The sequence below is a fragment of the Chironomus tepperi genome, unplaced genomic scaffold (assembly GCF_022539635.2).
Source record: "Chironomus tepperi strain 1889 unplaced genomic scaffold, CSIRO-AGI_Ctep_v1 contig_408, whole genome shotgun sequence".
Lineage (NCBI taxonomy): Eukaryota > Metazoa > Arthropoda > Insecta > Diptera > Chironomidae > Chironomus > Chironomus tepperi.
In genome coordinates, this window is record NW_027226530.1 from 553,005 (window position 1) to 574,501 (window position 21,497).

The 21,497-nt window shown below is 33.0% G+C and overlaps 1 protein-coding gene across 1 annotated transcript; it reads right to left on the reverse strand.

Moving 5' to 3' along the window:
• Positions 1–20,157, reverse strand: LOC139096868 (inhibin beta chain-like). The gene is made up of 3 exons (XM_070648624.1): positions 19,486–20,157; positions 2,400–3,127; positions 1–927 (listed from the first exon to the last, which is right to left on the reverse strand). Exons 1-3 carry the CDS (start codon positions 20,147–20,149, stop codon positions 298–300), a joined length of 2,022 nt encoding a protein of 673 aa, XP_070504725.1. The 5' UTR covers positions 20,150–20,157; the 3' UTR covers positions 1–297.
• Between the last annotated feature and the right edge of the window lie 1,340 nt (positions 20,158–21,497).

The window sequence follows — 21,497 nt, forward strand, 5'->3', positions numbered from 1 at the left end:
TCCCTATCTCATTTCCAAAACCTAGCTCAATATCTATCTCCTTCCCCAACCCTAACCGGCTTTATTTTAGTTCATGAAAACATTTGATAATTGTCGTAATTTATATAGTAAAAATTCAGATCCTTTATAAGGACTTATACCATATTATTATCTCATTGTAACATGTGATAGACATACAGTTAAACTGCATTTTCATCTCTTTCTCCTTTATAACATTTTAATTCCTCCATAATATCCACAATCCGATGACAATTTAATGAATTTATTTATAATAATCCACACGAGCACAGCATAAAATCACGGACATCCGCACTCATCCACGACCATTTTAGGTAAATCACGTTTGATAATTTTTCCATCAGGATCAAAATAAATTAGTGACATGCTGGAGAATTTGAGTGGTGCACAGCATAGTTGATTACCATTTAATTTATTATATTTTCGTACCTCATGAAATACATGGGAATAATACGTAAGTAACGTATCCGGCGTTCGATGAATTCCATTACCACAATCACCACGACAATAATTAGCATAATAACCAGGTGGTGCAATAATCCAATCATCCCAACCTAATGTCTTAAAACTAACATAAAATCGTTGCTTACAGCACTGACTCTTGCCAGCCAGTGAACAGTCAATTGCTCGTCGTCGCGTTCGTCGAACAATATTTGGCTCTATATGTACCACAAGGAACGGTTTTGTCGATTCCATCTCATCGTTCTCTTGAAGTAAATGAATTTTCAAATTTTTACGAATGCAACCGGTACAGTCGATAAGCAGTTGCATGCTTGTCTCTGGACTTGTTCGACTTGAACTATCTTCGTAGAATTTTTGAACTAGTGACGTCACGTCAATCTTTTGCCAGCCTAACTTTGAGAGGGAAATCTCTTTTGATGTACTATACTCCATGCGATCACTTAATACCTAAAATTAGAGAATATTTCATTAGATTTTATTTATTAAAACTCAATTCTAGTCCAATTTATAATAATCTATCAGCATGCCGCTGCAGACCACCACTGACTTATCAAGATTCTGAGAAATCTAGTCCAAAACTATCAGAACTGTCAATATGAAATATGTTGTCGCATCAATAGAAATCTAATCGAGACATTTTTCCTAGAAAATATCATGAAAATTAAGGCTACAAAAATAACAATTTAATCTATCGATTTTTCCTGAGCATCCCAATAAAAATACCGAAAACATAAGAAAATCAATGAATTTCCCGAATAGCACAATTTGACAGCCAATCCCAAGGTCGGCATGACGCTGAGTTGGTGTAGGATTCGGTTTAAGTCTTGATCCATAAAAGTGTCAAGCAGACCTTGTTCCGGATTTTTGATCGATTAATCGACTTGTGTTCCTCGGGTTTGATTCTACATAACCCGAGCAGCTAGCAAACATGCCAGAAAAGTGCATGCAGTGCTCATCCAGGATATTATAAGCAACTATAGCAACTGTGCTGTGCCGCTCGGGAAATACATAAATTTTATAAAAATTAATATCATATTTTTTCTATTTTTCCTTACAAATATGAGTAGTGATAATTCTATTATTTATGGTTGAATCAAAAACACTTTTACATCTACATACACACGCGTGTAAACAGTAAGGAAAAGTGAGAAAGTAAACAAGAAAGAAGGAAATTCTTTACTTGATAACATTGAAATTATAATATTGTCATTAAATAATGGCACAGAAAGTTGGAGAATATGAAATTCATTATTATATTAACATATTGAATTGAAGGAGAAAAATAGATTACATATGTGGATGTCTTTGCATTCTAAAGTGACTTTATTAAATGTTTAATAGATTTGGATAAGGCTTTGAAAAAGGGAAGCTAAACTGAAGTTAAAATGAGCTAGTCTTCGATTAGATTCAGCTAGATTTGGACTAGATTCAACTAGATGTTGACTAAATTTAGCAAAATTTGAACTAGATTTTGTCATATTTGGACTAAATTCAGTCATATTTGGACTAGATTCGTCAGAATTTTGACTAAATTAAGTCAAATTTGGACTAGATTCAACCAGACTTGGACTAGATTCAATCAGATTTGAACTAGATCTAACCTGATTTGGACTAGATTCAACCAAATTTAGTGTAGATTTTGGCTAAATTTTGTCTAGATAAAACCAGATTTGGACTAGATTCAACCTAATTTTGTAAATTTGGCTAGATTTGGACTTGATTACACCAGATCAGAATTTGGTCTAAATTCAGTAAAATTTGGATTAGATTCAACCACCAGATTTGGACTAAATTGAACAAAATTTAGCAATATTTAGAAATATTTGGACTAGATTCAGCCTAATTTGAATCAAATTTAGTTAAACTAGATTCTTATAGATTTGGACTAGATTAATAACGATCAAGAGTCATATACTCACCTTATTATCACCCGCAGCACTATTTAGATTAGTTTGATTTGTGTCGCGTACTCGAAATATCCATAATGTAATGTTATTATGACTCTTATGCTTATGTCTATAATGATTATTATTGTTATTGGTGCTGATTTGTGTAAAATTGCCAAACATGTCTCCCACACTTCTTAAACTATCCCTCAATGATGGGTCATTATAATCTTTTGTGGGCTTTTGTTGTCCATCATGCCATTCAATATTGTCATAACTATTACTGTTAATGATATGATTATCATTATTATTATTCTTATTATTGTTCTTGCTCATAGTGTCTTGAATGTCGTTATAATTATTATAATTTTTATAACTGTTATTATTATTATTATTATTTTTATTATTATTATTATCATCATTATTGTTATTATTACTGATATGGCTGTTAAAATTAGGATTATCATATTGAAAATACAAATTTTTCTCATTTTTATCAAGACTGTCCTTTTTCCTCCTCTTTCGTCGCTTTGTGGGCGCTTGATTGTGTCGAAATGACTCATCAATTGGATTTACATTCATTCGGTCATTCCTCAATCTCTCGTCATGGACAGACTCACGTTTCATTTTATGTGATGATGGCTGCACTTCAACCATAATCCAAAGTGTTGCCATACGAATTTTAAGCTTTGCATTTGGTTGCGTTTGATTATCGTATGCCGTTGAGAACGTCAAGATGTGATGACTGTTGATGCGTTGACCTGATTTATTCATCAAGATATTTTTTGCGGGAAATGAGAAAATAAAAAAAGGAAAATTATTAATTTTTTTTTGAGGTTAAGTGGAATTTTTTTGAGCGAAAAACACAAAATTATGATCAATTGATTTTTATGGGAATTTGTTTGCATGTTTTATGTGATTTTTGAATTGTTTTATGTGGGAGAAAATTACGATTGGAAAAATATTAATTTTTTTTTCCTCGATAAATTGAATTGCAATAAAAAAATTTTTTAGTGTAGAGAAATAAAAAGTTTTTGAGGATTTTTTAAGGATGCAAAAATGCAAATTCAATAAAAATTTGTACAATAATTTGAAATGATTGAATTATGATTGTAGACTGAAAACAAGAGGAGCTTCAGAAGTTGAAGATCGATTTGAGTTAACTTTACCAAACAAAATTCGAGTCAACTGTGCACTGTCTCTTAACAATTCTCAATTGTTCTAATGATGTATGCTTTAAGGTTTAAGTCAAACTAAATAGAATGAGAGACACTGTCATGGATGAATGCTTTAAGGTTTAAGTCAAACTAATTAGATCTTCGTTCTTAGATTGACAGACAAAAATGTTTCTCGAAGTCTTGAAATCGACAAGACAATCAACTTCAAAACTCTTCCAGACTAAATTCGTGGACACTGTGACTCAACTCGTATAAAACCTACTGAATCATATCCTTTTACTACACTTAATAGTCGATCTTCGTACTTAGATCGACAACATGCTTTTGTTAAAACAGCACATAGGATTGAAAATAACGTTTCCCAAAGTCTCGATATCGACAAGACTCGATATCGAGTCTGGGAGGTCTCTTTCTCGACATTGAGAATCTTTTGCTGAAACTAAGAGCTTTGGTAAGTTACTCAAGCCATATAGTGTCTACTTTTTTTATTTGCATTTCTTCGGTTATTTTTGAAGACAAAATGAAATATTCGGTCAAAGAACTCTTAAAAGGAAGCTGTCGCTAGAGAAGGTATCTCATTTGGTATTAGTAATTGACAGACGTAAGTGAGTTCTAACTAACAACTAGACGATTGTCACGTTTTCGTTGCTGCTGCTGACTAAAGCTTGTTATTCTAGCTGAAAGTGTACTGGATCAGGCGCTATCTGAAAGAGGTCATGGATCACAATTTATATGTACGTCCATATTTATATGTGCGAACTTAGTAAGTAAGTGAATAATATTCTCAGAGAAATTTGAATTGATTACTCAAACGAGTAATACCAAACTCATTGCAATTTTAAAAATTTCAGGTTCCATTCCTCCCCATGCATTGAAGTAAAAACATCAAAAAAAAATTTATTACATATTTTACAATAATTTGTAGTCTAAAACAGAACGAAGACAAAACGAATAGACACACGAGGCACACGAAAGTCGCATGACAAACACTTTTTTTTTCTTCTTTTGTTCGTCATGCCTAGAAAAAGTCAAGACAATAATGAATTTTTGTGCTAAAAAAAAATAAAGAAAAAGCCACGAGGTTTACACACAAAAAAATGAGAGAGGAAAGAACTGTGAGAATCAAAATATTTCAGAGAACTACGGGGGAGGGGGAGGTGGGGTTTTCCATCGAAAATTAAGTCAAGCATCATACCATTGGCATTCTATTTGAAGTTACGGCGGATGTCGAATCATATTGTAAAACATTTCTTGTATATTTCCATCTTCCTTACTTGCCCACCCGCCCAACACCCTCAATAAAAAAAAGAATTTTTGAGGACATTTTCTATCGGTTAAAGCAGAAACTATACACAAAAAAAAAACTTATAGGTTATGTTCGCCATCCATGTTTGTGTGTGTATGTGTAAAAAAAATTTGTAAATGTGTGTGTAAAGGAGAAGAAAAAAAAAAGTTCTACAAAAGGAAATTTTCTTTGTGTAAGAGAGAAAAAGTCGACGTCGCCGTGGAGCCGAAAACAATCGATCACGTCTAGCGGCGAAAAGAAGTGTACACATTAATCCACTCCTCAATTGTTTCGTTTTCTTAACTCCTTTTTTATGCCTGCCCGATGTTTTGTGCTCTGTTGATGACTTTTGGTTCGGAATGATTCTGGGAAATGGATTTGGATGATGCCAGACATGGATCATGGGAAAGGTGGAAGGGGAAGATATAACATGATGTACTGTACTCAGGGACGTATTCAGGAAGGAGGGTGAACTAGATTCTCCCCAATTTAAACAAAATATTTCAATTTCTAAGGGTTTTCGAGACACAATTGCACCCCCAACCTCACTTAACCCCATACGACCCCTTAATCCATACCCCAATCTTTATATTAGGATGTATCAAAAAGTTCTCCATGCCGCATTCTTCTTCATTAATCTTTGACTCGTGCATTCACATCATATTTTCAATTTACTTCCAATAATAATCTTCTCAATAATAAAACGAAGACTGAAATACATGTAGAAATTTTTTTTTATTACTCTACAAACTATAGCTGAAGAGGAAAACAAGAGGGAACTTTTTTGTGGCTGTTTGTTTTTTCAACATTATTTACAGCATTTATTTGGAAATTTTAATTTTACAGAATCGATTAAAATTTGAATTTTTGAAAATGGGTAACAAATTTGAATTTTAAAAAACCGTTAAAAATTCAAATTTTTTGAAACTCTTGCAAAATTTGAATTTTTAAAAGTTGTTATGAAATTCAAATTTTTAAAAACCGTTATAAAATTCAAACTTTTGAAAATCTTTTCCTCATCCTTAAATCGAGTGACAACTTCTTTCTAGAACTCTTAAAGCACATCGAGAGCATTTGCTCATGTTAGTCTCAGTTGCCATGCCATAATCATGTCTTATAGCTTTAACTCTAATATTCTTATAGCCCTAGAAATTGCCTTGAAAAGCGAATCTGCGACTACAATATCGCTCATAAAATTCATCACTAAAAAAGCACAGAACTGAGAATTCCGAGAATTCCTTTATGCTTTTCATACGAATAAAGATAGTAGAATGATAGAGCAAAAAATGCCATGCTCTATTTGTTGTTGGATATATTTTTTTTTTGTGTACTGTTGTGTTGGTTGAAGATTCACAAGATGTAAAATGTAGCTTTGGAATGAGATATGAGGAGTGAATTGAGAATCATCTGGATAAGAAGTGTTAAAGCTTTTCTAGAAATTAGTTACAAAAACTAGATAAGTTATGCAATAAATATGAATATTGATTAATTTTTTTTGGTTGTATGGCATCAGTGTTGTAAAATTTGTGGCAAATTGTGCCTTTAGCGGCTATTATTGACTTCATTTAGATCTAGAAATTAAGGACAAAAGCCTTTGCCTTTTAAAGTCTACATTTTAACCTCTTTACCTAATCCAAACTGAACAATTTGCTCGCTAGGGCACCACTGCAGCACTATATTAACGACAAGACATAAAAGAGCCTTCACGGAAACGCAATGGCTGAATTTGACAATTTCCCGCAATTTGCCGCTCGGCTAAGTGTTCTGAAGACCAAGAACCTTCAATCTAGATTTTTTAAGAATGAGACTTCCAAGAGTTCTCTTGCAGTCCTGTTCTCAATCTCAAAAAATTCAACGATACCGAGACATCGAGAAATCACATTCATATCGCCATCCAATTCTCAGACAGACATATGAATCAGTCCTAAAGAATTCATCACAACAAATAAAATCTAACAAGCAGTAAAACTCATGTCTGGAAAATCCTAAATCAATAATCATGCATTGTCCATTGAGGCTTGTAAGTTGATCTAACTGTCGGTGTAAATATTGACATCCAGTTCATAGTTCAAAGATCATTTTATGTTGTTTGAAGTTGCTTACTGTGTGCATCATTTCTGTTAGCATTAAACTAAATGAGTTAGCGTATAATTTATTTTATTGAAGTAAGTTGAGGAAGTTTGTTAAGTTTTTGAGGGTTTTTGAGTTTCTTTTGAATATTTGATCTAGTCGGCGTGACTATAAGATGGTGTTGGATTTCATTCGAATCGGGAACCATATTTGAGTCACTTCAGATTCGCTTTGAATCGCGAAACACCGAATAAAACACAAACTAAGACTCACAATGGACTGAACTGGACAAAATCATTAATTTATAGACTCTATCCAAGTGTAGCTATCCTTGAAAAGCTTATGTCAATAGGCTGCATACAATAAATTACAACACAAATCAACAGATTGGTTCTTAGACAAAATCTTACTAATTATCAGCTTCAATCACTTTATACCGACTGGATATCTTAAAATCAATGACCCAATCTCATTCCAGCCCATCACAACAGACAACATCCAACACCCCAAGTGAAAAAAGAACTCAAATTATTTTTTTATAACTTCATAATTTTAAATATTCAAAATGTACGTCTATTACTCCTATATGATGTCAATAGTGGCAAGCATTAAGTCTTCAGAATCAAAATGAAGAAAAATAGCAAAAAAAAACTTTTTCACTTTTCATTTTTCTTCTTCCTCATCACATAAAACTCGCAAAAATACACACAAGCATGTCAAAGAAATGTCTCAAAAGTCTTTAAAATCGTCAATAAAAAAAACTCTGCGAGAAGTTTCAAATTTTTCTCATTTTTCCGATATTTGGGAAAAAAATAACAAAAACAAAATAGTTAGGAGCTATTAGAACAAGAAGAAGCTTGTCCATGACACAATATCTCAAGTGGAATCACGTCGGTGAACACATATACATGCATACACAAAGAATTTATTTTATTTTATTATATATTCATATCGATTACAAAAAAAAAGGAATCGAAAGAAGAATTTCGAAGATTTTTTTTTTGTTACCGAATAAAATCGTAAACTTGGCGTCCACGTGCTGTGTTCTAATGTGCTTGAGAAATTGAGAAGAATGAGCTTGTTTCAATGAGTTGATAGTTGGAGGATTGGAGGAGGAAATTGGGAATTTAGAAAGACATTTAGGATTGTTTTGAGGTTATGGGAAACTCTTATTGTTGGATTTGAATATCTGTACTTGGTATTGGAAATTGACAAACGGAAGTCAACGATAGAATCAACTTAAGACGTCTTGTGACGGTTCAATTCTGTCTATTATTCCAAAGAACAGACCTTACTTACTTACTTCGCTGGCCGTACAGATCAAGTGTGTTCCATGGCCTCCCTCAGTCGGTTCCTGAAGCTGGCTCTATCGCTGGCTACCGCTTGCCAATTTCCAATTCCAAGTGTGACACTATCTCTATCGACAGCTTCCTTCCATGAGTTCTTTGGTCTGCCGCGCGATCTCTTGCCATCCAAAAAGTTGGATTTAAATACCTTTACCAATGAAGCATCTACAGGCCTTCTGATAACGTGGCCAGCCCACCAAAGGACAGACCAAAAAGATGAATTTCCTCAAATTTATATCCTGTTTCTTAACTTATAAACTTCGCTGGCCATGGAAATCACCTGTAATCCATGGTCTCTCTCAGATGACGTCTAAAATTGACTTTATCGCTGGCTGCCCTCTACCAATTACGAATATCAAATGCTCTACTGTCTCGATCAACAGCCTCTTTCCAAGAGGTTCCGATTTTCAGCAATTTAAAATCCTACTCATGTATTCTTCAGCTTCATTCTCATTTATCCGAAAATTTCGTTCCTCTTGTTGTCTATAAACCTAACAAAATTTCCTAAATTAACCTTAAAATCACACAGCACTCTGCATCTCCTATCTACACAACAAATTCCATTCATTGTTTATCCATCCCTATGAATACATAATGACATCATCAACACAGTCAGATGAGCGAGAAGCACACAGAACAATCAGCAAACGATAGAAGGAAAATAAATGAAATAAAAAAAAAAGTCCAGCAACAAATATTAGATAAACGGAATAAAAATGCAATCACAATTAAAAGCTCTCTCATGCTCGTTTTGCTCCACTTGTGTCAGTCATAATTCATGTGAAGATTCTCGTTTGTTGCTACTGTTGCCATAGTTGGACGATAATTGAGTATGTTGGAAAATAGAAAATAAAATCAAAAAAAAGAAGAAAAATTTGCAATTTCAATTATTTACGCATTTCGGACATGGCCAATTGAGGCAATAGCCTTAAACCATACGTCGAGGGAATCGAGTTTCATATGGAATGATAAAAAGTAATAAAGACGATGCCAATCAATAAATCACAAATAAAATGATGACTTCAAACATCCGATTGATGCATGAATATGGCAATTAAGACATTCTGCATAAAGATTAATTGATGTTGTGTCTTGGTTTTGTCCATGCATGCGGATTCAGCATGGCATACGTTGTTTGTTTTGTTGGCAATTTTTCTTTATGGCATTGAATGGCGAATCGGATATATTTGATGTGATTCTGGCTTGTTATTGTGATTGATAGACATTGACTGATAATGATTGTGGTTTGGAAAGATTAGCAGCATGGGTAGGACATTTATGGTTTGAGAGGTCAAGGGTGGTGAATCTTATAAATTAGAGGAATACAAAATTTATGATCCAAAGTCTATAAAGTCATTTTAAAGAACAATATCGAACAACACATCGTGTTCGGTGCCGTTAAGGCAACTTCATGTCTTATCGTTAATATAGCAGAGGTAGTCGATACCCTTGCGAACTCGTTGTGCTGCTCAGATGACATTGCAACTGATCATTCAACAACAATCTCTCAAAATAATTCTCATGCTCTGCATGCACCCGATCAAATGCCAATTAGGTGAGCAATAGAAACAAATAGCATAAAAAATCGGAACAAAGCAACAAAAAAATGACAAAAGATAAAAATCGAGAATATTGAATTTCAATTGATGGTCATTTAAACGACAATTAAGGAGAACAATTGTGAATGCATCCAATAAAAATAAACTAAAAAAAATTAAAATAATTTAATCGACATCCGAGTCCTGTTCTAGATGATTTTTAAGTGAGTCTTTAGGATTTTTTAGAGCTTGAAAATGAATACAGAGTATTGAGCATTTTTCTTCGGACACAATTTGCTTGAAGGTCTCATTTGACTGGGTGGCTAGCTAGAAATACATTATGAGGAGGAGGCGCTTGAAGATTTTGTGTTTGTTTTAATTTTTAAGCTACTAATTTTTAGAAATTTTTGTGTGTCTTGGTGCCTGCCACTTTAGTGTCCATGCAAACCAACCACATCAATTTCTTCCAATTTAAAATTATAGTCTCCATATGACGAGTTACAAAATGTCACAAAACTGCCAAAAGTTGTCCACCCTCTATGTTGACCTGAGTCAGCTCCGTTGAATATTGCATTCTAAAGCAGAGCAGACGTATAAGTTCTTGGTTTTCTACGTGTTTTTATGATGATCCTTAGATGCAAGATGTGAAAACTACCGAATATCTCCGAATAATTATCCCAAGGACTTTTACTTCAAAAGATTACTTTAATCATAAGCAAATAGATTTAAAATATCATTTAAAGCAGTACTATGATGCTTTTGGAATGACTAGGAATATAATAAAGTTCCAACGATTTGCTTGGATGTGATAATCAAATATGTGTTACGATAATGCGCTTCATTCATCCATTCACATCTGTTTCAGCAACTTGTATACTCATTCATATATTCTCCAAGATGTTTCGAATATGCTAGAAATTTAAGGAGGAATTTTTGATGAGATAATTAAAAAAAATTGTGTCATTGAAATAAAGAAAAGCCAAAAAAAAGAATTTGACTATTTCTTTCTTAAACTACTCATAGTTTATAATCGGAAGCACAAAATTGCAACAAAATAAAATAAAGAAAATTACGAGGAATAGGAAATCGTTAAAAATTGCAATGAGAAAATCGTTAAAACCGTAATTGTTCATAATTTTTGAAGGACGTAAATTTTTTAAACCTTTTCCGTAAGTAGTTTTAGTAGAAATTTTATTAGACTTATGATCACGTCTATATTAGTTTTCATAAGCTTGGATTTTGAGTGTAAAATGAGAATTTAAACTCAATTTTTGGGGACAAATTTTGAATTTTTATGAATTTTACTTCCAATTTTTCAATTCTTTAATTTTTATAAAAGGAAATAAAATTCCAAACTTCAACACAAAAAAAGAAAAATTCTCAAAAGTCAACGATCACAACAAAAAAATTACTCATTCCTCACATATTCCCATCACTTCCTTCTTCGTTCTTTTTTTTCTATCCTCAACAACTTGGCAAGCGACAAACTCAAATTTCACTATACAATGTGTGTGCTGCACTCCATTTATTTATGCTATTTTATGATGCTGCCACTGTGCCTCCTTTTTAATGTCTTTTTTGTGCCATTCTGACTCAATTCACAATGACTCATACAGTAGGGATAGTTTTTATGCAACATTTCCATTGCACATTGTATTGCACATTTCTTGAATGTTCTATGCTCCTTTTTTATATATATTTCCACTTTCTTGTGTTGTATATTATGTTCTATGTTATGTCCTCGGCTATTAAAATGCACATACAATGTTGTATGAATTTTTTTTTTATTGCAAATTTCATTTTATTAAGTTTTTATAGATGATGAAAGGAAGTTCGTCACAAGTGTGCTGATTGAGTGATGAAGGTAGACACGGAAGACAATGGATCGTCACACTTTTAGTTTCTAACCTCAAAATGCAGACTTTTTTACCTCAGAATATTCAGATTCTAGCTTTAAAATTCATACTAAGTAAGTCAACCTTGGAATTTTAGTCCGAATATTAAAATTAAGATTCACAATGAGAATTCTAACCTCAAAATTCAAAACACAACCTCAAAATTCAAATTCTAACCTCAAAATTCCCAAACTAGTCTGATAAATACCAACAAAACAGACTAACTATCCATAAACTCCTCACATATCACACCACTAAACGATGCTCACATCTTCATCACCATTCAGTCATCCAATCCTCATCTTCAGACACACTTAACGTGCGTGGCATTAAAATCAATAAAATAAAACTTTCATCCTCACACCACATCTAAAAAAATTATCCAACTAATTTATTCCACTCAACACTTTTTTTTTTATCCACATTCGATGCGACATCGTCTCAATGAGACATCCTCAGACATTTTCAATTAGTTTTAAGTGCTCACATGTCAAATGAATAAAAGGAAAGTGAATGAATATAAAAATGCATGGATGATAATTGGAAGCATTTGAGTTAGAAAATAATTAGTTAATGATGACACGACAGTTGATAAGAAGCAATTGAGAGTTGGAACTTAATTTTCAATTTTTCCATTCATTTTTTTTTTTGCCATTCAAATTCAATTAATTTTTTTTTTTGCAAGTTTATTTATTCAATGCACAAGTTCCATGTTTTTTTGCTATCACAAACAAAACGTCAAAGCTGTTAAAACTCAAGCGAGGAATTTTTTCTGCCAATATATCAACGAAAAAAAATTAATTTTTTGGCTTTTGATCAAGAAAATAAAAGTGTTTGAAGCGAGCGCGACCTTTAAATTTCAAACTGTATTTAAAATCTTTTTTCGGTTTTATTACTTTATAAGAATATAAAAAAATCTAATAGAGATAGATAGATTTCTCTTGTTTTAAGTGGAGTGGAATACTTTTGGAGCCAAGAATCAGTTTTCTTCTCGTTTATAGACATGAGAAATATCTTCTTAGCTTCCTGCTAAGTCCAAATGTCTTTCGAATTTGTTAGCTTTTTGAATTTAGATGAAGAATTTTAGTTTTATGTTATATTTGGTTTTGAGGCGCATTATACACAGCTCAGATATGTTTAACCTCACACTCATGTCTAAATCCACATTTACGTGTTGAAAACTGTTATTCTGGAACACCATGCCTTTCAAGCCTAGAATAGTTTATAACTTGCTCCAATTTACAGTAATTGAGCCTGACTTGGTGTCATATTAAGTAAAAATCAGGTCAATTTTTTATTCAAATTTCAGACTCACTTTTTCATGCGTTCACTCCGGGTTTAAAACCCATGTGTTTTACTCCACCTTCTTGTGTTAGAAGCCGTTATTCTGGAACACCAGGCATAAAAAGCCCAGAAAGTACACGTTGTTCACTGAATAGACATGGTAAAAGATCTAACTTCAATAAAATCCGGTCGCAAACCAGACGCGGTCGGATTTTAACCAGGTGAAAATTTTTCATTGATTCTCTGCATTGTGCTTTCTAATACTGTAACCGTGTTCCTTGGATATGCTGACCAATATTTCCATTACGGACTCCAAAAAAGGGCAGTGTGACAAAGTTATGCTCCTCTCCCAACAATGACATCTCTGACATTAGTGTATGACTAATTCAGCCGTACTTCAGCATCGCCGGAGACTCGCGATCAAAGAGTCGATTCTATCATACCCTTTAGATCTGCAGTTCATAGTGGGAAGCAGGCTACTTTCAAGCTTTATCCTTTTTAATACACTTTTAAACACCTTTTTCTAGTTCATATTAGTTTAAATAATAAAAATCATGAATCAACACAATTAGAGCCAATCTCAGGCAATTTATGGCAATGCCAATCTTTATCATTTTTCAGTCATAAACGAATGAAAAAAAAAATCATGAAAAACTTTTTTTTTTGTGCATGTGTCGATGAAAAACTTCTAAATTTTTATTATATATTTTTTGAATTATTTATATTCATAAAAATATTTGAACAGAGTTCATCATCATTAGATCTTTTATTCTCCTAATCTTGAGATAAGTTTGTCTTCTATCCAATTGCACTTTCATCATAAATTTATGATTGTTTTGAGCTAATTTTTGCTCTTTTTTTGCCCCATAAATCTCTCATAATCTTAACTAGGGTAAAGAAATATAGTTTTTAAGGAAAAAAATAAGGAGATATCGATAAATTTGATTAAATTAACTGACCTGTTAAGATAAGAGAATGATAAATTGAAATGGGATTTTTAAGTTTTGAGGTAATTTGAAAATTTTGCACCATAATGCTTAATTCACATAATTGAATAAGTTTCGTTGTCGCTTAAGTTGATCTATATTAAAGCTAAACGTATTTAAGTCTGAGCTTCATTAAATCTGAGAGCCATTATAGATGGACATAACTGAGTTTGAGTATTGTTAAGGCCGAGCGTGACTGAGAGTTTAAAATATTTCGGCAAAGCGTTAACAAAACTGAACCAAAGCTAAGCTTAACTTTTTAGCCCAATGTTACTAAAACTGAGCATTATTAAAGTTGAGTGTAAATTGAGACTGGTAAGAGAGCTCGAGGTAGACCAAAAAACTCCTGGAAGGAAGCTGTCGATAGAGACAGCATTGCATTTGGTATTGGCAATTGACAGGCGGAAGCCGGCGATAGAACCAGTTATAGGCGACATCTGCGAGAGGCCATGGATCACAGTTGTCTAATCTGATCAAGACTGAAAATATTTAGACTGAGCGTTGATTAGGCTAAGCGTATTTAAGGATAAGAAATATCAAGTCTGAGCGTTTATAAGATTGAGACATATTACGGCTGAGTGCTTTTAAGGGTGATTGTAATTTAGGCTGAGACATATCACGAACAAACACGTTAGTAAGGCAAATACAGTAACCGATATTTATGGCTAAGCGTTATTAAGGAAAATTTTATTCAGGCTGAGCATTAATACGGCTGTACGTCACTAACTTTATTAAATAGCATTCCGAAAACAGTAAAATTTCTTCATAAATTCTCAACTGAAACTTACACAATAGCTTCAAAACTTCATAGTATACCATTAACATCCACAAAATCACTTACATCCGTAGAAGTGAAAGTGGAAACAAACAAACTTATCACATGTAACCGGTACGTCGAATCCGTTATCTCGTAAAATGTTGTAATACTACAGAAAACATGAAAATTACTTCATAACTTGACATCTGCTTAAAATGCAAAACTTTTTTTTTGTTAAAGTTCAACTCCGAAAGCAAAACCGCATGTAACTGTGCCATAAATTCATCCTCATTCTCATCCCCTTAAAACTGTTTGCATTCATGCACACATAATTTATGTAATATTGCAAAAAAAAATATAAAAATTAAAATGATAGAATAAGAGAGAAAGAAAATTCATGGCAACCGCTTCTTTACATTCATTTCGTTATCAGCTCAGTTACATTTATAGTGGGAAGTGACAATTGTCAGTCGCCAAGATGTAAGCAAGTCCACTTGTACAAACATTTTTTATGTCTTTATTTTCCTTTTATCTTTCTTTCTTTTTTTTTTGTTCGTTTTGTTCTTGATACATTTTGTATGAAAAAATGTGGAATTGTCTGTGGGTCTTAGGTCAGGAGTGCCTTGTCATCGTGTGACTTGTCTTCGTCTCTGCCCTGATCCGTATATACCGACACATCGGAAATCCTCATTTTCCACACAATATGTCCTTCAGGTAACTTGCTATTTCAACTTCTCTTACAGCTGAGCATCATCACAACTGAATGTCACTCAATCTCAGAAATGCGCTCAAGACACATGATCTCAGTCTTCAAGTGTTTCCATACTTTCTTTTATCCTTACAACTTTTTTTTTTATCCACACACAATGTAAATGTAATGGAATATGTAAAAGTAAAAAAGAGAATGTAATGAAACTATCCATACAGAGTAAGAAGCCAAGAGTCATGCCATAAATCAGATATGCTATGACTAATTGAGGATATGAGGATGTCCATAAAATATTATGAAAATTATGTACTTAGATACGGAGACGTTATGGATGTAATGAAGAAAAAGGAGGATGGTTGAATATGGGTGGGATATTGATGGTTGTTAAAGGGGTTAAATGGGTAGAAATGAAATTTTTTTTGGATGTTAACAGGGAATTGGAATGGATTGCGAGTGAATGCATATAAATCACAACTGGTTGATAGCAAATTTATGTCGATTTGTAGCTACAGTGAATTTTTGATGGATAAGTCTTGAAACTAGGTGTTTGGAGCTGTAGGACACCCATCGGTCCATAATAGACTAAAGCTCTTTTATTAACAGCACATGGAAGCTTCCCCGAAGTGCCATATGGATGTTGCAAAAGCGCTTTAGCGGAGCACTCTTCATTTGTGTTGCTCGGGATATCAAGCAAATGTTCATGAACTCGTGAGCTGAATTTGCTCGGTGGTGTAGTGTTTTTGGTGTCATGTTCCTGCATTAGACTAAGAGTACTATGGTGACACCGTGAAGACTAAGCCACATCGATTCACGCATCCATACAATATAATTAAAACAACATATTCAATTAATTAATAATGCTTCTATTCAAAATACGTCCTGTACATAATTAAAACTGTCCGTGTACATGGAGCCATAAGCAAGCAATAGTTCTCACATTTGACCATCCCTCACAGTAGTCGTCTCAATTTAGATTTTTTAAATACAAATGTTAGTCATCACACACAAAAAAAAAAGTTCCACATATGCATTCACATATTTTTTTCTCTCTCTCCGTCAAGTGACAAATTGCTGCAATCTTGGCGGCCACATTTGGCCATTTATTCTTTGCCATTCTTGTTCATTCTCGTTCCATTCCATTCCCACTCCGAATGCAATTCAAGTAAATTAAAATTTTCTGTAGTTGCTCATTTTTTTTTTCCTTCTCGTTCTTCATCCTCACACACAGTTCTTTACTCAACTTTTTCTCCTCATTCGGCACGCGAAATGTTTCATTTTTGAAGGAATTGCAGCCGTTTTTCTTTTTTTTTTCGGGAATGGATGGGAGGTTTGTGAGTTGTGTCATTCAACTCTGGACGCTTTTCAGTAACACATGCTCAGTAAAACATGCTGTTAGGAGGATTTTGACGATCAGTTTAGGAGATTCTAGAAAGGCGGGTCAGAGATGAGACAGGATAGTGATTTTGAGGTCGATATTAGTCTGATTAATTATTCTGATTTTAGTTCAGATTCTGACAATGATTCTGAATAGGACATTGACTCTGATCAGTGACTCTGAGATTAGTATTGACCCGATCAGTGTATTTAAGATTAGTAAGCAATTTTGAGAGGATAGACACCTTGATCGATAGCTGTGAAAGTAGTATTGACCAGTTCAGTGACTCTAAAGCTAACAAAGATATGACTAATGTTCCTAAGATAGTCATAATCCCAAATTAATGACTTCAAGTCCCACAAATACTCCAGTCAATAAATTCCAATTATTTTGCGCTTTAATCAATTACCAAAAATTCCACGTGACACTTTTCAACTTGTTTTATTATTGTATTCTTTCTTAATATCACAAATGTCCATTTTTACACAATTCTGGCAACTGCTAGTGCCAAAAAATGCGATTTCCCCCCATCCCTTCACATCTTTTATATCTCCATTCCATCCTCAAAGCTTTTCCTTCCCTTCTGTGCGACAATGCAAGAAGAAATAAAAATGAAAAAAAAAGCGGGCCAGCGACGTAAAATATGGTATGTTGTAATTCTGAGTGTTTATGATCTTTAAGCGACTGCTCACATATTATAGTAATAATTATGATTGTCGTGGACGAGACATAAATGATACATAGAGAGTGCATTACATGCCGAGTTCACATGAGATATGCGATAAATTACAACCAGTGTTGTATCAAGGGTGGTTTATTTCCTTATGATTAAGTTGGGTAGGGGATGCAAAAATGGAAGAAGGTTCAATTTTAAGAAATTTCCCGGGGCGGATTATTTGGTCGTAATTTGAGAATTTTGTCAGCTAATCCGAATTGCACAAATTGGTTAGTCGATCAAAAATCTAATCTAAGGACAGCGTGACTTGCATGGTGCTAGATTTAAGCTTGATCCAAATCTGGTACCAAGTTAGAGCTACGCCGTTCTGGTCCCGTATATTGGTTCAATAAACCAATTTATGCTATCCGGTTGACAGACAGTTAATGAACTCATCTAAGTGAAGGTTAGATCATGAGAAAATTCTTAGGGGTTTGTTAGGAGCTTTGGACAAGGATTAAGGACATTTCATTAGAATTTTGAGACTCAGACAATTTTAAAAAACTATTTTACGGTTCTAGTTGCCTTTACATTATATTTCTAATGTTCAAATTTCAGCGCACCGCACTTTTAATGTTCAGGTGCCTTCATACTTAACAGTTAAGCCTCACAATGTATTCCAAATCTCAAATTAACAAATTCCCTTCAGTTTCTCATTTTTCCATTCACTTCATCTTCAACATTTTTTTTTTGTATGTCTATGCAGACATGATGTGGGGTAGCAGTAGAGGAAAAAAAAGCATGTGGCGACCATGTGACGTTGTGCAGCCAAATGAATGAACGAGATATTTATGGAAATTCATTTTTCATTTCAAACTGAACTTTTTTTTTTCGCTCACAATGCTTCAAATGCTGCTGCTTTGAGTTTCTTGTTTCAATAGACTCATTTGTAGTTTCATTTCTTTCTTTTTTTTTCGGAGATGGAATATAGATTTTCAGGAGAAGAAGAACAGTTTTTTTTTATCATTGTTGTATGTGTCTTGTGCATGTCCAGCATGAGCTTAGAAATTTAAAACTTTGTCTGATTATTTTCTCTCTTTTTTTCTTTTTTGAATGACTAATAATTCATTGTATGTTAAAAGTTTTATATTTTAACTTAATAAGATGATATGAGTTCAATGTTAGAAGATTTTGATGAAATTGTAAGTAAATTGAGTCTGATTCTTGAATAGCACAAGTCGATCAATTGATCGGAATCATAAATACGGAGCCAGGAAGAATTGACTCTGTTATGGTGCCGGAATTAAATCGAATCTGAATACGGCACTTTTTGGGAAATTATACATCGAAGCTAATCAAATGTCAAGTGCATATATTCTCGTGATATTCCCTGTTATCATTAAATAAACCATTGGAGATCGAGCTTTTTGACAGAATATGCACTTTTGATTAATAACCTATTCAAACAGCACTGTCTGAAGGATAGCAGGCCCAAAATGAGGATACCAATGATAAGAATTAACCCCTACCATCATCGAACCAAGTATGTACAAAGAAAGTAACAGAATTCAAGCAGAACAAGACTTACAACGAATCTGTCACCAAGTTAGAGTCGCCCAAGCTATTTGAGACTAGTTGTACGATTTCGACAAATTCTCGAAACTGAGTTTGCAATGTCTTGGTCTCGATATCGAGAACTCTTAGTATGTATGTGATTGAGTATAATATGATTTAATATTAATGCAATGGTATCGAACTCATATAAAAATGGAAATTTGGTATCAATTGTTCGAAAAGTTGTTCAAATATGATGTCAGCTTATAAGCCAATACTAAGACATGGCATCACAATTCTGAGCATCACATCATGACGATGACATTGCAAATGCATTCAATATGACGTCTTGATTATATGAAGTCATCAATAAGATTCATGCATTTGCAATGTCATCGTCAAGATGAGTAGCTCGAGAATGAGAAAATCGCTCATTTGAAATCATTCAGGAACAGAAAGCATCAAAGAAAACTATTGAAATACTTACCGCGTTCAGCAAACGTGATAATTTCCCTCGTCTTTCCGTAAAAGTCATCAAATTCACTCTCATCATCCACAAAATCCTTTTCATCACTAAAACTATTCTCACTATTATTCCTCCTCAATTGCTGCAGCCTCTCAACAATTGGATCATCACTAGATGCCATCATTGACTGTGCACTTGACTGCATCATCATTGTCGTGTACTCAAAGTCACGCTCGCCTGCACGATGCAATGTGTCGAGTATAAATTGTTTGGGTATTGAATTTGTGATATTTGGCTTCTCACGAAGATTCAATTTAAGAAGAATTTGCTGTTTTATAGCTTCAAGTCGCTTATGATCACTCAATTGATTCAATTCATTTTCACTTTGTGCTGCTTTATTAGTGCCATCAACTTTCCGACTATACTCACTACTCAGTAAATTTTTATTCGTACTTTCGAATGTATCGCCAAGACAATTAGCACAATATGATGGATATTCATATCCAATATCATTTGTATCATCATTCGGTGACTCCAATCGATGCTGTTCTGCATATAAATTTTGTAATTGAACTTGAATTTCATGTTGCATTTGTAGAAGCATTTGTTCCTGCTGTTGTAATGAAATTTTTTGCTTCTTTCGCATCTCTTGGACATCATCCGATGCCTCAATTGCCTGCTGCATAAGAATGAGACAGAGCACGAGGGTTCGATACTTATACGACCCAAACATTGCAGTTTTCTTCTTTTGTGATTTGCAGTTCCAATTTATTGTATTTAATCTTATCTTTATTACTTTGTTGCTGATTTAGATTCGTGAATTTTGTTGTATTTTTTATTATTATTTTATATTTAACTATTGTAAATTTATTCATTATCCTATCTAATGTGCACTTTATATGAACTATTTTGTGATGTGAACTGGAAAGCTTTGTTACTTTTTTTTGACTTTTTTGTTCTTGATGTTACGGATGGACTGCTTGTTCACGAGTCGGTAAGCGATGATGTTGGTGCTTTTGATTGAATCACCGACATTTTTAAAGAGTTTTTTTTTAATATTTCTTGCTGCTGTTTATGACTTTAAAACGTTTTGTTCACATTCATAGATCCAACAAATCTGTCAAAAATCTAAATTTCAGGTCAAATTTTATTTTAAAATTTTTGATGTTGTTTTTTGTGTAAATTAATATAATATTTTATGTAAACTTTTTTTGTTGTTTAAGGTTATGTATATAGTTAAGGTAGTTAGAAGAGTAAAGCTTAAAATGTCAGCATAAGGATTAAAATTCTGAGATTTTTTTGAGGGTGGTGTCTTGAAGATGATTTAACAGATTATGAATTCACTGCACAAACTTAATGTACATCGGTTAATACTTCAGATGATGTCTATAAAAATAAAGTGGTTTTATAACCAAATTAATCAATAGTCTTTTTTGAATATTCTTCCACTAAATCCTAAGAACACAATATTTTATTAAATGCCTTTTGTGTTAGATTATTAAGAAATATCACTAAATCCATTAATTTGACTTTATTTCCTTGAATTTTTCACTTTTGAACTCAATTTTTGTTTCTGTTCATGAAAAGTTCTTTCAATATCCTCAAACTCCATTTTATTTAATATTTCTTATAATTATGTCCAAGTTTTTGATTTTCTCGAAAATTCTTTAAAATTGTCACTGTTTTTTTGACTCACTTAATTTCACTAAAGCACATGAGATAGCTCAACATGATCTCATGGCATATAAATCTCAGCTCTTTTGTTTCAAGTTTTGTATTGTCACTTTTGCATGCATTTTTGCAAATTTAAATTCACAACTATATAAATTTTTGTATTAATTTGGTAATTTTATTGCCATTAACTTTTCTGATAAATTCAGTCGATTCTGAAATAAATTGTAAAATTTTTCAATTTTTTTTAATTATAATAAAATTGAAATAAAATCAGATTTTAATTTAATATTTAAAAATTAAAAGAAATTATAATAAAATTAAATTTAACAATAGTTAAATCATTTAAAAAATTCAAATTT

Excerpts from the sequence above, each read along its gene's own strand:
- LOC139096868 (XM_070648624.1), bottom strand. The coding sequence starts at position 20,149 with ATGCAGCAGGCAATTGAGGCATCGGATGATGTCCAAGAGATGCGAAAG. Across the intron at positions 3,128-19,485 it reads TATCACGTTTGCTGAACGCG|GTCAACGCATCAACAGTCAT; the intron begins GTAAGTATTTCA and ends TGAATAAATCAG. Across the intron at positions 928-2,399 it reads GTGCTGCGGGTGATAATAAG|GTATTAAGTGATCGCATGGA; the intron begins GTGAGTATATGA and ends CTCTAATTTTAG.